At 34.9% G+C, this 17,496-nt stretch overlaps 1 protein-coding gene and 1 long non-coding RNA gene across 2 annotated transcripts in view; one reads left to right on the top strand and one right to left on the bottom strand.

Annotated features, from left to right (window-relative positions):
• The window catches only part of LOC149774747 (uncharacterized), a 36,400-nt gene extending 19,021 nt beyond the window's left edge, over positions 1 to 17,379 (top strand). The window contains exons 3-4 of the mRNA XM_089944998.1: positions 9,366 to 9,630; positions 13,465 to 17,379. Of these exons, the coding sequence (XP_089801124.1) occupies positions 9,366 to 9,630; positions 13,465 to 15,099 (1,900 nt within the window). The 3' untranslated portion in view covers positions 15,100 to 17,379. The remainder of the gene's footprint in view (positions 1 to 9,365; positions 9,631 to 13,464) is intronic.
• On the bottom strand, positions 1,847 to 10,062 carry LOC149774748 (uncharacterized). Its single transcript, XR_016416753.1, has 3 exons — positions 5,812 to 10,062; positions 5,064 to 5,127; positions 1,847 to 2,722 (listed from the first exon to the last, which is right to left on the bottom strand). It is a non-coding gene; the product is annotated as an uncharacterized LOC149774748 (long non-coding RNA).
• Positions 17,380 to 17,496: the final 117 nt, after the last annotated feature.

The raw sequence follows: 17,496 nt of genomic DNA, 5'->3' as shown, positions 1-17,496 counted from the left end.
TGTAATTCCAATGCATAAATGAAAGAAAACTTTACTCTCAAATTAAATCTGGTCTCAACTTAATAAATATTTTTTTATCAATACAACCTTAATATAAAAACCTAAGACACAATATGAGGACCAGGATGAGGATCCAAAAGTTCATTTCCAGAACATTCTAAGTTGTAAAGGCCTGGTCCTTTCCTAAAACCATTGTAAAGAACACAGCAAATACCAGGTAGACTTAGAATTCCTGAGGGGAAAACAAATCTAAGTTTAGATCCAAGTAAACTTGTTTTCCTACAAGTAATAATTATCTTAAAATATAATCTATGCAATACATTGTTTACAAAATGACCCTTAGAATCTATAATCATGGACAAAAGCCAACACACAATGCAAATAAAATATAGCATCAATATCTACTTGATTACATACAAGTGTCATCATAAGTTCTCTACTTTGGGTTACAATAAATTCAATTTGAAATATGTATTGTTACTCTGACTTACACTCATTAATAAATACTGTCTGCAAGACTTTACACAATTTGGTGGCACTTCAAGAAAACGTGAATATACAATCATTAACAACTTAAAAACTGTGTTTCAAAATTAAATGTCTAATTTAAAATTTGGATATATCATAAAAAGAATTATTGTTTCTAATGAAAATGGTTGTCGCAATATAACCATGCAGTATCTCATTGCCACTATAACCATTATGTTACAAAAAATATCTTTAAAATGAATAAAAATAGTCTCATATAAAAACTAAATTTTTCACTTGAACAAAAGGAACTAAATTCAGTACATCCTCATTATTTATCAAATAATGAAAAATACGGATAATAAGAACAAGTGTAAAGATCAGTGCATAGAGAAATAAGCACACATGGGTCATCAAGTATCTTTGTGTAAAGATCAGTACATAGAGAAATAAGCACACATGGGTCATCAAGTATCTTTGTGTAAAGATCAGTGCATAGAGAAATAAGCACACATGGGTCATCAAGTATCTTTGTGTAAATATCAGTGCATAGAGAAATAAGCACACATGGGTCATCAAGTATCTTTGTGTAAAGATCAGTACATAGAGAAATAAGCACACATGGGTCATCAAGTATCTTTGTGTAAAGATCAGTGCATAGAGAAATAAGCACACATGGGTCATCAAGTATCTTTGTGTAAAGATCAGTGCATAGAGAAATAAGCACACATGGGTCATCAAGTATCTTTGTGTAAAGATCAGTGCATAGAGAAATAAGCACACATGGGTCATCACTTATCTTTGTGTAAAGATCAGTGCATAGAGAAATAAGCACACGTGGGTCATCAAGTATCTTTGTGTAAAGATCAGTGCATAGAGAAAGAAGCACACATGGGTCATCAAGTATCTTTGTGTGAAGATCAGTGCATAGAGAAATAAGCACACATGGATCATCAAGTATCTTTGTGTAAAGATCAGTGCATAGAGAAATAAACACACATGGGTCATCAAGTATCTTTGTGTAAAGATCGGTGCATAGAGAAATAAGCACACATGGGTCATCAAGTATCTTTGTGTAAAGATCGGTGCATAGAGAAATAAGCACACATGGGTCATCAAGTATCTTTGTGTAAAGATCGGTGCATAGAGAAATAAGCACACATGGGTCATCAAGTATCTTTGTGTAAAGATCAGTGCATAGAGAAATAAGCACACATGGGTCATCAAGTATCTTTGTGTGAAGATCAGTGCATAGAGAAATAAGCACACATGGATCATCAAGTATCTTTGTGTAAAGATCAGTGCATAGAGAAATAAACACACGTGGGTCATCAAGTATCTTTGTGTAAAGATCAGTGCATAGAGAAATAAGCACAAGTATGTCATCAAGTATCTTTGTGTAAAGATCAGTGCATAGAGAAATAAGCACACATGGGTCATCAAGTATCTTTGTGTAAAGATCAGTGCATAGAGAAATAAGCACACATGGGTCATCAAGTATCGTTGTGTAAAGATCGGTGCATAGAGAAATAAACACACATGGGTCATCAAGTATCTTTGTGTAAAGATCAGTGCATAGAGAAATAAGCACACGTGGGTCATCAAGTATCTTTGTTGTAAAAATATGTCCATAACTGTGTACAAAGGAAAACTGAAATCCCTGACACAGAATGCTACTTTACTACTACACTTAGATCCTAATGATTGATTACCATGAGTATTGATCTGTTTACATGTGATTTGATTTTTTCAGTATAAACATCAAAACTATAGTCAAGTACATGAAATTGTATTAAAATGGTATTCATTATAGGCAAGTGAATATAAAACATAATAAACTACATATGACTTTTACAAAGTTATTACAAGTACATATGACTTTTACAAAGTTATTACAACTACATATGACTTTTACAAAGTTATTACAATATTCCTAATATCCAAAATGTACCGTGAGCTGTGTGATATAAAATTATTAGAAAGATTTGTGGTAGAAAAACTAATACATTAAAAAAAATAGGTTTATTTAAATATATGTAATAAAGAGAAGTTGAAGTTTCTGAATAAAAAAAATGAACTAATTATCCTAAATCACAAATCTAAACAAGGTCTTAGATCCTGTATATCTCCTCCCTCAAGTCTTATCATCAATCGTTTCCAGTGACACCAATTTTGACTGGAGGATACCCCTCATATTCCTCTTATCTTTTGGCCAGTTCATCCTTTCCAAACATGTACTGCTCTTCTCCAAATTCTGAAAAGTAAAATGTGTTCTATTAGATATTGATCTTCTTCATTAATTCCTTTTAACTGAAAGTAAACTGATTAATACAGTCCAAATTCTCAAACCGAGATTAAACAAAAATGCATGACATCTGATTGGTACGTGCTTGATGCACTATTTAGTTAAGTTTAAGTACTTGAATCGCTTTATTCTTGCTGCTTGATTTACATCCTTACTGGGGTCTAGTTAGCCAAGTGGTCTAAGGTGCTTGCCTTCACGTATCACTAACATCTCACTAACATCCACATGGGATTTTGACTCAGCTTGGCCAGAGTGGGTGTGTGAGAAAACCTGCCAGTAGATTCCCATGGGTAAATAGCTTTTGCTAGGGCTTTCCAGGAGTCATCCTCCACCAAATATATGGGTCGCCATCAGTAGCTTATCATGTGCTGAAAAATCACATTAAAGCTGGAAAAAAAAAAAACTAAAAGAAAAATGAAATACACACATGCAGTGTATAACAAAAGTACTGAATGGTTTTATTCTTACTGCCTGATATACACACAGACCAATTATAAAATGAGGGTATACTGATAATAACAAACTATGAATGTCACAACCAACATTTTTAAAAATGACTCGTGTTGTGATTGATGTACCAACAAAGCCATGTCCTGACAGTAAGTACGTCAACACATTATAATTACTTCTCAGTGGACAAAAATTAAAAACAACTGAAACAATTTAACTGAACAAAATGTATGCAAATTTGCTGGACCCATGACCATTCCTATTTTAATTGGTTCCATAATTTGTTAGTTTAGATCAGTATTACATTCTTTCTTTCCACAGAACCTTGAAAATGAGGTAATACAACCCTAGAAATAAAATTACCTCCACCCACCCCCAAAAATGAATTTTCTCTCCTATTTCTGATGAACAGATAATTATCTTGATCAATAATTACACGTTTCTGCCATGCCTTTGTTAACAAGCATCTGAATTTGTTAATATCACATTAAGTAATGCAGAAAACTTTAAGTTCATAGTTCAAAACACCATAAAAGAACTACTTCCGTATGTATGCATCATTTATGTGTGTGCTTTGTTAATACATGCAATACAAGCAAATCAGAAAATACAACTCAGAAATATATTGAAAAATTAACCCCACAAACTAAAAAAAGATGAATTTATTTTCTATTTCTGATGAAGAGATAATTACTTTTAATCAACCTGCACAGTAAATATATCATACTAATTACACAGTACTGCCAAACCTCTGTAACAATTAATAGGAATGGTTACAATCACAATAAGTACACATTATGTAACCACGGGTCAAGTTCTACTTCAACTTTAGGGAGAAGTGACTTCTCCTGTTGGACAGATCAGGGAGAAGTGAGAGTTGAACAGCAAGAAGTGGGAGCAAAGCATGACGTGCAAAATAGATAGATAGACAGACAGACAGACAGATAGATAGATAGATATGCACATGTTTTCATTTTCTTATTTGAATAATGCCATCTATTTACCAGTATGCACATTTGCATTTGACACTGGTTTTAAGCAATACTTTATTTTCAAATAAAAAATCTTCTTAGTTATATCTACATTATAAACACATTTGGTACATATTCATATTCAGTATATTTTAGCAATATGACGTAAAAAGAAAACAAAAGAAGCTATACATTGTAATGAATTTTAACTGAGTAACTAGAATACAACATTGTAATTGCAAGGTCGTACAAATGCTTAACCATCTACCATTAATGACGAATTTTTCTCTTTATTTTCTGAATCAATCACAATACGTGTACATTATGTAATGCAGAAAACATTTACTTATTAGTTTATAACACCAGACAAGAACTACTTCTGTATTAATGCATCCATTATACATATTTTGACAACATATGTATGTAAACAATGATTAAACTAAAATTCTGTCTTTTATTTCTTTGAAACTCATTTCTATTTATAGTAGTAAGAATTGAACTTCATGTTTTATACGAATCATGAAGATAGAAAATCAATTAAACACTATGCATTAATAATGCCTTTGCTAAGCGAATAGAGTGTTTGCCTTGGATTTAGGAGGTCATCGGTTGGAACCCTGGTGGAGTCATACCAAAGACTTGTACAAATGGTACAAGCTGCCTTGCATGATGCTAAGCATTAAGAGGTTAGTGTTAGGACTGGTCAGCCTGGTCTCATGATGATGCAGCTGGGTGAGACATGATGCTACATGTCTGCCACACACTGATGCACCATTGCTAGACATCACTGTAAACTACCACACTGGAGACATTCAAGTGATACAGCAAAAAGTGTTAAAGCTACATTAAAAATAAACACAAAAACATACCTTTGCCATGATAAGGATCTTCTTGCAGAGAGTATCGGTAATTGCTTTTCAAGCTTCATCATTCCTGTGAAATATTAAGTTCAATTCTTAAATAACATTACATGAGGTACAAAGTATGCCACCTTGTATTAATATCAAAGAAACTGAGCTAAACTGGTGATGAACATAATCTACTATTGCCCTCAATTTCCCAAAATAAATATCTAACTGTATGTGCAAATATGTGGGTGCTAAACGAAACAAAATAAACAATGATTCTTCTGTCTATGACATATTAACATCTATGCAATATCTTCCCTGTCATTTGTAGGTAATATCTTGTAGGTAATATCTCCCTTTCATTTGTAGGTAAGACAAGTGGTCATCCTGAAGTCTGTAATGATATTATGGGATCAGAGCATCTATCTTTTGAGAACAGTCTGTTACCTTTCCTGTTTAATTTTCTCTATTTATGTACTAGATACATCAATGTACCTGAAATGTCTATATACCTTATATGTCAATGTACCTGCCATGTCAATATATCTGATATGTCAATATACATGAAATGTATATATACCTGATATGTCAGTGTACCTGATATGTCAATGTACCTGCCATGTCAATATACTTGATATGTCAATATACCTGATATGTTAATGTACATTGTATGTCAATGTACCTGATATGTCAATGTAATATACCTGAGATGTCAATGTACCTGGTATGTCAATATACAGATGTCAGTGAGCCTAATATGTCAATATACCTGATAAATGAACAAATCATAGGTCTGAATCAGAAAGAGAACTGATCTGCTCAGATAGTTATCCTGAAAAATACAGAATGTACACAAAATTATCAAGTATAATTTATAGTCCAGAAGGTACAGAATCAATCAAAGGCTTTTACCAATTAACGGCATATCTAACTTAGATTATGAAGTAGCCTCAGCATCACAGATTCAAAAACCGAATTATGGTCTTTTTCTCAATCACTGATCAACGTAAATAATTAAAGACATTCAAATGTTGAACAATGAGGTCTGTATTGGCACCATACAACTACAAAAGGAATAACTTACCTGTCAACTTTAATTATTCACAATTTAATGTGAGCCTGGGTTTATTTCATCTTTAATATTTCTGACTCTCTGCAGAGCCATGGTAGCTCAGTTGGTAGAGCATTGAACTTTCCATGCAATGGTTGTGGTTTGACACCCACCAAGGTCAAGTGCATTGATGTATCCTTTGTGAGGTTACTTAGCTGTTATATCCTCAGCATGATATAGCCAGTAATGTACTGAAAGTGCCATTAAAACCAACTAAGACAAAACCAAATACACTATTGTTATAAGTCTGTGTGCTTGTTTCTATCTATCTATATATATATCTACCCATCCACCCATCCACCTATTGATCTATCTATCTATCCACCTATCTATCTATCTATCTATCTAGTATTTAACCAAATTCTAGAGTAAAAGAGGAAGACACTTTAAGTCATAAAACTCACCATAAAACTGTATTTTATCAAGAGATTCCCCTTTGGTCAAATCCAGATAGAATGTAAAACAAAAGTCCCAAGTGGACCTTATATTGCTCATCATGATGGCTTAATTCTACACAACCTATGTAAATGATAAATCATATCAATTTTACTATTTTCTTACAGACTGATTAAAATTATTTCCCAACTTTAAGACCTAATTAGTAACGCAAAAATATCTGCTTCCAATAAAATCCAAAATTTTGATTATATATTATATAAACTTATCTATCAAGTGTTATCAAAATCGGATGAGAAATATAGTCTCCATATTTGGAGAGGTAACAAGCTTAACCAATTGGATGCATGATCTCATTAATATGCAAATCATACTTATTATAGAACGTATGTGTGGGTAATGCATGATGATATAAGCTAATACTGACATTCATCAAAATCCTATCAAAAATAAAGCCATAAGTCATCAAAAAAAAAATCACATGAGTCCTCATATGAAATCTTGTCAGTTCAAATCTATTTACAGAACTTAAGCAAAATTGAGTATGAAATATTGATCAAACCATGGAAACCGTACAAAAACATTAATAATGTTTCATCCACAAGATATATATATATATATATATATATATATATATATATATATATATATATATACGTGTGTACAGAATATATGTATAATATGTACGCTGTATCAATGAACCACAAGATCCACCCTTGACAGACTGCCGAGGAGGGGGCAATGTCTGCTAATTGTGTAGACCATGGGTGAATCAACATCCACTCAGAATTGAGCAAGGCATCGGCACCATTGGAATAGCAAGTTTAAATCTAGTGTCTTGAAACTAAACGTCAGTAGTGGCTATACCATCTTGCGGGAAAATTGTTACCCAGAAAAAACCTATTTAACATTTGTATTTAAATTCATACAAATAAATAAATTATTTAAAAGATGGAAATGTTTGCCTTGTAACAATACTGCATCTTAATCCAAATTTCTAATTTTGGAAGAAGTTGTCCTTCATGTAATTTATCATCTGCAAGAACATGTCACTTGCTGCAAAAATGGGATTGTCAAGAAATCCCCTAGCATATAGTCTGTTTCTAAATTGTTTAGTAATTTGTTTCCCTATGAACAAGACGTAATAAACAGATTACACCCCATTCATTCTCTTCCACGTAATAGCTTATTCAAGATCAGTTTAGTTTGCTTAATATCTCTTGCCATTTTGTGGTATTTTTACAATGATTTTTGTAAAAACCAGCTATAAACCTGACCTAATTACTCAACTGAAATGATAACAGAATGAGTCCGTAGTCATTTCCATGGCCTGATGGATTAAGATTACATCTTTTCAAAGCTATGTCCAGAACAGACCGACTTATCGTGAGTCTTGAAAACAAAAACGTCATATCCGGTGTTTTCAAAATTAATATTATTTTGAACAGAATATTCTGATAACGTTACAAATTTTATTTTCATCAATCGGTCGAATTTGATATGCTTTTTGCACCGGTGACGGAAACCTTAGATCAGCAGAGAAAAAAACAACAGCGGCGTGTGTGTGTGTTGTAATGGATAAGAAATCTAGCCTCTATTTTTTGTACATTTTTTCCTTCAAATTAACATTATAAGTTCTAAAGCTTTCAATGGTAAAACAGCGTCAGTGGGATACTTAATACAAGTTCCTCAACTTCTTCGACGGGGTTATGACATCACACCTAAGTGGGTGGTAGGACACACGGTACTAATGATGTGGAGAAATGGGAACCAGCCTGGAAATTTCTGAATATAAAATAGAGTATATATGGGTTTGGCTAACCAGGATTGGTTAATAATGTAAGTTATGTTTTACTAAAAGGAATCTTTTGAGAGCTTATCCTAGTTGTAAGTGAATTTCTTTTTAGAGACATTGTTTTATCGATGGAATTTCAGGGTTTACTGGGCCAACATTGATCACTACCTAATAAAAGAGTGGCATACAGTCCCCATGGACATATACTACTGAGTGATGGGGGTTCTGAACCACTTCCGATCTATATAAAAATTGGTTGGTTCTGATCAACTTCCGACCGATTGAGTGCAATAATATCCATGTGCATGTGTGTGAATGCCATCGGTGGAGTATTGCTAATCATCGAATGGACGTAATCGTTTTCTGTTGATGGGCATGGTGGATAGGTGGTGTCGTTGTGAACGGAACTTTCTCATTGAGTAATATTGGATATGGCTTTGCAGTGCTTGAAAATAATGATGGTGAGTAGCTATTCTGGAAGTGACAGGCTACTTGACTCCTTTGGCTTTTTTCATCAAGGTGTCATCGTTGTGTGTGATGCAGTACATTTTGGATCAACGTCTGACGAATTCCGTAATGGATATACCAAGTTCTCTACCGCTTTAGACATGCTTCCTGAGGTTCCTGTAGGCAATGCAGTTACGGTCAACGGAGTTAATTTCAGGACTAATTTTAAAATTGTACGTAAAGCTACTTGCAATGTCGGATTTGCAGCTCGGCGTGCTCACACCGAAAACAGCCATGATATCTTCATGCTTCTTCGCCTCAGCCGTATCTTCCGCATGTGTCGAGATATCCATGTGGTCTTCTGAGGAGTGAAGCATACGCAGGTGGTAAAAAGAGATTCCGCTGATCAGCACATGCACAGATCCACAGCTCCCGCCGACGTGGTTGTCGATGTGGATGCCCAATATCACTCCCTTGACGGCTCACATGTTCAAACTCGAGTTGGCGCTGACCAGATTCATCAAGAAACTCTACTTCAAGCAGAACCGAATTTACATGCAGCAATTTTCTGCAGCTCAGGTCACCTCGTCGTGGAGAGTGGCCACCAATCCAGGCAGAGAACTTCCCAGACAGATATACATACTTATGCTGACACAACGTCAAGCCGCTTCAGTCGCCAAACTTACAGCTGCACAAAAGTAATCGTTCTGAACCTGGCAGCGTCACAGCTATCTGACCAAGGAGGCTCCACCGAATCCCTTTTAGCAGGAATCTCTGGATCGTTGCTGCCAGGACAACTCGGTGGGGAAAAGGACTCCAGCTTCCGGGAACCACTCGTGGTAAATGAATGAGAAAGATAAAAAGGTTTTAAGCACCATCGACCTCAACAACCTTTTAGTAAACAACGTTAAACATTTCCGTGGCGTCTTTTCTAAAAACTAACTTCCCGGTAACATTACATCTGACGAGACCTGGGTTATTAACCTTCGCAATTATCATGATGGACATGGCACTCATCAACGATCGCCACCGCAGCAGTGTCAAGTATCTTGATTTGTTTGGTTACCTCCTGCCGATGAAGTCGTGCATTTGCATCAACCAGCGCACAAAGGAGCTGTGTACCACTCATTGCAAATTCAGGGCGTCAGCGAGAGTATGCATTGACTACATCCAGAGCAAGCATAAAGGAAAAACCCCTGTTGAGACCATTTGGGCTCTAGAAAATACACAGTATTTTCCAAACTAATGTACATTCCTAATATATCAATATGAACTCGTGGTGTCTTAAGTACAAGGCCAAAATGAAGAATGTCGACCCGGTCAAGGCGGTAGCAAAAAATAATCCCCTCATGATCAAGTCGAGGTGTGTCGTGTGTGGTTCTAAAAAAGCACACATTGTCACCGGAAATGTGACTGCTATAATTGTAGAGTTGATCTGTATAACAAATGTATCCCTGCTGACATTGCGATCTCAACACGAGCTGTGAAGACCTACAAATGTTGCGGACAATGCCAAATTCTCTGCGGAGCCATGGATGTTCATGCTCGAATCGAAAAACTTCCAAGACCTAGCGGAAGATGGATGTTGCCAGGATATAAATACACCGAACTGTGGAACCCACTTGAACAACAACTGGATGAAAACGATCAGTTACTGCCAGGTCAGGAGCTTTACAACAGTGTTGATGCTATCGCGATACAATACATGTTACGGAGATCATTCCAATGACAAAGCGGGATGCGATCGAGTCATGCTGAGGGACTTGAAAGAAATCAGACCAAAAAATTTCAGAGAACGTGTAGAGCTCTTGCATCATTGGCACCCAACATAAGTTGAATGTGGGTGTACGTAGTACAACAGAAGATCTTTCGAACTGGCAGAAGAACTGTATAAGCCCATACACAAGCATTTTCCACAACGCAAAGTTATTGCAGTTGCCCCAGACGACATATGGTAGACAGATCTCGTCGATATGAGAGATTACGGTGCGCACAACGATCATTTTAAATATCTCATGACGGTCATCGATGTGTTTAGTAAATATGCCGGGGAAATTCCTCTCAAAAACAAAAAAGGAAATTATATAATTGAGGCGCTTGATAAAATTGTGGGTAAAGGCAAATCCAATAAATTATGGGCAGATCATGGTTCTGAATTTTATAACAAAACCGTTTCAGACTGGCTTACAAAAATTAACATCACCTTGTACAGTACACACAATATCATAAATTCATCCATCATCGAACGGTTCAACAGAACTCTCAAAAATCGCATGTGGAAAAGATTCACCAGAGATAACACTAAACGATACTTTGATATCCTGCCAGACCTCGTCAACCAATACAATCATGACTGGCACCACATCATTCGAATGACTCCCACGGAAGACTCTTCGGTTGACAAAAATCAACAGGTCACAGACGTCTTAGTTTTTAGACCCAAATTCGTCAGACACCGTGACCCTAATATGACGCTTCCCTTTTTCGACGCTCTGTCATCAGCTCAGCTATCAAGACAGCATGTCGCGTTGCAGTCACAACACATTTCTATACAATGATCAACATCAAGTCACGCAGACAGAAACATTTGTCGAAAATCCTATTATTCTCGTTCGTGCAATGTAACAAAGATATATACTATGAAAAGAAAATATGCATTTCACTAAGTCTCCTTTTTTTTTTGATCAGTAGGTCCTCATAAAAATCCTTATCATCTATTCTGATGAGGCAAATCAACTTCCCGCCATAATAAACATCCAGTCTGCTATACAACAACGTCTTTGTCACGTTTCTCACAGCTGATAACTTCATCAGTAACACTGTTCAGAAAGGTGTACATCATGAATAAAGTTTTATATGGATTTTATCATCAGTAATATTTTTGCATACGTTTTTTGCTATTAAATGAACAGACTGACAAGGCAAGGTGAATTTGGGGATTTAAGTATACAAAAATGACATAGTTGAAACAATGCCGAGACAGTTTTTGTACCAGTTGAAAATAAGTCTCATATAATGAAGCTTTCCATAAATTGGTTCATTAATAAAGATAGGACATATGGGGAATTACTCAACTTGCATAGGCGTGTGTTAATTTTTGGCTGTTAGATAAGTGTAATTCTGATTGGCTAAGCTAAATAAGGTGTGTGTGTGTTTCCCAGATTACATTCAATGTGTTTTAAGTTCAAGTTTTTCTGCGGAAGGGAAGGTGTTGACACCGAGATTAGTATTTCTCGCTAGAATTTGTCCAATTGATGTGTGTGTGGAAGTACGATGGACACGAAACGTAATGGTACATGGAAATTCTAGTATGATAAAAGCAAAATAGTCTCAAAGGCGCAAGGTATTTATCTAAATCTCATTCAATTTTATTGATATGCGATTGTAATTATTTATTTGAATTTATCTGCTTTAATTCATATATCAATTTTCCTTATAACTTGTGTAAATTTGCATGAAACATTATTAAATAACTATTACTAAATCAGCATACTGTATATTATTTCTTATTTAAAACAAACTTGTAATATGATTTTTTTCATCTGATAAGAAATTGTACTTTTATAGTGAGTTTTCAATAAGCCTTTTAGAGAATCTCGATACTGAACTTATTTTAACCATTGTAATTATCTTTGACTTGATAATGGTAAAAATACAATAATGAAATTCAAACTGTCTCTTGTAAAATTGTCTTCTGCATATGATTATATTCACTTTTAGAGACATAAGTTATGAGGGATGCACACTAGTTTTAAAGTTTTTGAAAGCTGTACATTAAAAGATTGAGGTTCTGTACATTAACAATGCCAAGTATTGGAAACAATCATACACTAAATCTATTTTTTATCATAAGTAAACTCTTTTATCATAATACGAACCTGATTTGCCCAGTTTGATTTTTAGCTGTGACAGAATAAAAATTATGATAAATTTTAGGCCGATAAATCAGCCCCAAACAAAGTGTAACCTTTTGAGCCAATCATATTTCGGCGTTGACGCGTGTGCCGCATAGTTTACCTATTTTGAAAATAGATTCGCATGTATGCAATGTATGTGCAGTGAAGAAGACAATGTCTAATGTTTGCATGGAACAGGATTCCTAAAGCTGAATCGAGTTAATGGTAAGTGAAATAAAACTTACTTTTGCATCTACCGCGAAAAAATCGCGAAGATTGCACGTTTTGGAGCTCGTTAACTTCAGTTCGGTACAATGCAGAAAAGTCAATTATGGCTTGATGGATAGAAAAATGTATCAGGAGTAAAACAAGTCATATAGTATGGTCGTGTGCCTTTAAAGACGGAAAAAGCAGAAGGAAATCGAGGGTCATGGGTGGTGCGAAGTATTTGGAAGTTCGGTACCTTCTCTCTTATATATTATGATACTGAGGATCCTATGTCAGAACGGGTCATAGGGGTAATATTGGATATGTTTGTCACTCTATAATTTTTTCCTTTAGATGATTTTTTTTTTTAAACATCAAGCTCGCGTCGAGCGCCTGTGGTCCAAGATACCTAAGCATCCGACACAACCACGGGGCATACGAAGCAGGGAACCCGACTAGCGCCGACACGTATACAGGAGAAGACTCAACCAGGAAGAAATATATTCAGAACGACTAGTGGTTGTGGTGGAAGCAAACAAAAAAGTACGGATATAAATAATCTAAAATAAGGACGAGATATTGTCTAGCTTGACGAAAGTGACCATGGCATCCCAATTTCCAATTAATGTGACGTTACAGTCCATGCTAAGTGATAATAATGTAATTTCAATGGAAGAATTTGCAAGCGATCCACACTACGTAATGAAGTTTGCAAAATGGTGGCCGAGTTGCACTGAACACGATGGGGAAGTGATTAATTACTATTGCAAGGATCACAAGACTGCTTGTTGTCATACATGTAGTATTACCAGCCACAGAAACTGTACCAATGTTTCTTTCTTAATGAATGAATTACCGAATTTACTGCAGGAAATTGACTCCGACAGTATAAATGAACATATGAAAATAATCGAGACTCATCTTATAAAGTTTACAGAAGTCAATGAGTCCAACATCAGTTTTCTGGAGTCCCAGGTGAAAGATTTGACCAGGCAAATCAAAGATCTAAGAAAGAAAATAAATGATGTCCTTGATAAATTGGAAAGAAAAGTTAAGATTGAAGGAGATAGAATTTGCAGAGAGGAAATAATTAAAAAAAAGGAAGAGAACGACCAATGTCAACGTCTTATCAACTCAATTAGAAATTCATGTACACTCCTAGAAACATTCAAGAAGTGTGGAACAGAAATGCAGGTGTTTCTTATGACAGAAAAGATGATGTCACAATTAACTTCATACTTGGATCAGTACCAAGAAAAGTATACTAAGACAGAGACTACTAGAGTCCTGTTGGAAATGAATCCCCAAGTCCAACTAATACTGTCAACAAGCCCAGATAATTTGGCAACAATAACAGGCAAAAGTAAACTCCAAAGACTGCCTGTTCCAAATATAAGGAAGCCACGCAGAAACTGCCTGGTTCAGAGAGATACAATTTTTAAAATCGAAGATAATGATGATTTACTATCAAACTATACAGGTATCACATATTTGTACACAGGTGATGTGATGTTAACAGATTATGACAACAATAAAATATGTCTGCTGAGCTCCTCAGACAACTCCGTGACCTCCTACAAATTGCAATGTAACCCTTGCGAGATCTGTGTTGTCGATGATGCTGATATGGTGGCTGTGACTTTACCAGAACGAAACACAGTCCTATTTCTGTCTGTGAGGGATGGGAATATCTCACTCGCTGGAAAGATAAATACAGGATATGAATGTGATGGAATAGCTTATGCTGGAAATCGGAAAATCGTTGTGTCTGGTGGAAATGCTGAAGGAGGCCAATACTACTGGAGCCTTATCAACAGTCGAGGGAAGCAGGTTCATTATCAACTTGACTGTGATTGTGACGGTTCACACACGTATGTAGCTCTGGATTCATCTTTTACTCATGTCTACATCACTGTGAGTCAGGCCAATTCCATGTATTGTTTTGACCTACGTGGAAGCCAGAAGTTTATCTATGATCTGTATGATCCCCGTGGAGTTGTTACAGACAGATACGATAATGTATATGTCGTCGGATGTGGGTCAAACGACATCCACCAGCTAACACCAGATGGCATTGTTATTCAAATCATATCTGATGGGGTTCCATCTTGTCCTGTGGCTATCTGCATTAGTAGGGATGGTGACAAGATTCTGATCACAAATTATTCAGACAGCAGTCAACTTTACCAATATCGACTAAAGTAACAAGCTCATCTTTTATAATTCTGAGATGACATGATGGAATTGATTTCTCAAGATGTGAATTGTAAAATCTTTTTTTCATCTCAAAGAAAATGATAAATATAATTAGAGCTAATAGGAAAAGTGAAATATTTCGAACCAAAAGTCTTGCAGACAAGAGAAAACTCCACTAAACTGACTAAAGTGAAAAGCTCCACTATATATATATATATATATATATATATATATATATATATATATATATATACTAACACGATTATTCTTGAGGGAATTGCTTTCCTAAGATGTAAAGTCTTCAAAGAATATTAATAATGTGTATAGTCTGAGATCAATTAAAATGAGATTTACTCCATATTTTATTATACATGTAATCAGATGTTTGAAATTGGCCTTTCAAGAACAAAATCAGTACTACCTTAATCATGAGTCATTTTACAAATTTAAGATGCAGAATACTTATAGATTGTAGTGATTTAAGCATACTGATATATTCATATTGTTTAAAACTGTAATGGTAGATTTTAATATCTTTTCCAATATTTATAAACTTTCATGACTTTCTTAAAAATTAACTAGCAGTCAACTTGATTTATTTTAAAAAATGAAACTTAGGTTTTAAATAAACGACCACGCTAATTAACTTTCTTTTAAAATTTGATTGGTTTACTTACATTTTGTCTGAGTGTAACATGTCGATCAATGAGGGTACCCTAATTAGTGGGTGGATCATTATTTTAAAATTCTAGTGTCTACAGATAAGCATTCCAATAAATTGGTGTCCAGCATGATTGTCAAGATAGGTAGCAATGTTTGTCGAATTTGATTGTTACATGATGTTGGTGATCAGATGGGAGTTTTTCACCTATTTGATATGTGTAAATACAAATATTTGTAACTTTACTTATCTCTATATCAAAACATGTATAAACAGTTGCAAATTAAAATTCCAGGTGTGGCATTGGGAAAATATACACAATATGTTTTCTATCCTTTGCTTTCTTGTCATGCATAGTACATACATCTACTTAATGGTATTTTCACGCTTTACAACAACACACAGTTAATATTTATTCAATGTACATAATTTTAACAACTCTCTCTTCATATATTAAAAAAGATATTTGTACAGACCTACACACATACTTGTACACACCTACATATATAATTGTACAAACCTGCACATACTTGTACACACCTACATACATACTAGTACACATCTACACACGTACTTGTACACACCTAAACATATAATTGTACAAACCTGCACATACTTGTACACACCTACACATATACCTGTACATACCCATGCATACACTTTTACACATGTGTGCATACCTACACATATACTCTTTCATAACTACACTCATATGCACCTACACATACATGTGCACATCTACACATATGCTTGTACATAGCTACCTTAAGGTACATATGCCTGAGTGACTTCTTTTCATATCCACACAAGAACTTGCATTGTGCTTGTTTCATAAATGCATGCATGCAAACTTATATACAAATTATTCATTTAGTTAGCATGCATGACCTTAAGAGTAATAAACATAAAAAGTTCTGCATTTTAAAGAAATATGCATAAAACTGTGTGGTATTGTACTTGTAATGAATACACATTATGACTGTTCAACTTGTTGGCATCTGGGACCATTATCAGCCATTTCTTTCCATGCGAGTAATTATATGGTCTGTCATATCCACATTATATCAAGTTCACTTTGCCATTGCCGTTGCCCTAAGACGTACCTTCAACCAATCAATCATTTTAATTTTTAATCCATTTTAAATTATTTTACAGATAAGTAACTACATAACTATTATAACTAACATTTCACAATGACCTTGACCTTTGCCTTGTTGACCCCGAATTTCATTAGGCATCTTCCATGTTTAGTACAAGTGGCACATAGTCTGGAATTAAAGTTACAATGCAAAAAAATACTTTCTCTTCCTTCCATCAGTGATCTTGACCTTCAACCCCAAATCTAAGGAATTCTTCTTTAACCAGTAAGTTGTCCACAAACTTTGTTGAAAATATATTTTTGTTAAATGTGTTCAGAGACCTTTATTTCCAGGAGGAGTCAGATCACAATTATAAGTTCCAGTTCGGTGCCCACAAATGCAGTCCCAGTCTATTTTTTTAGCATTCTTTCCCGACTCCTTTTGATTGTGTAGATTTAGACATTCTTGGCATTGACTTAAAGATAATTGTTTATTCTTTAGAATTTGAGTGCTGTAGTATAGTTGTGAATAAAGTGAAAACTCCTTAAACTGGTTTACTTCTTACTTAACCGATAGAGTGCAAAAAGTATCTTTAAATGATCAACTTTCTGAAAGTAAAAATATTAATTGTGGAATACCACAAGGCTCTGTCCTTTACCTCTGTTG

This window comes from Sinohyriopsis cumingii, unplaced genomic scaffold (assembly GCF_028554795.1).
Source record: "Sinohyriopsis cumingii isolate HCF-2022 unplaced genomic scaffold, ASM2855479v2 utg000160l, whole genome shotgun sequence".
NCBI classification, from domain to species: Eukaryota; Metazoa; Mollusca; class Bivalvia; order Unionida; family Unionidae; genus Sinohyriopsis; species Sinohyriopsis cumingii.
The sequence above is the reverse complement of the archived record's forward strand: the minus strand, read 5'-3'. Positions and strand labels throughout refer to the sequence as shown.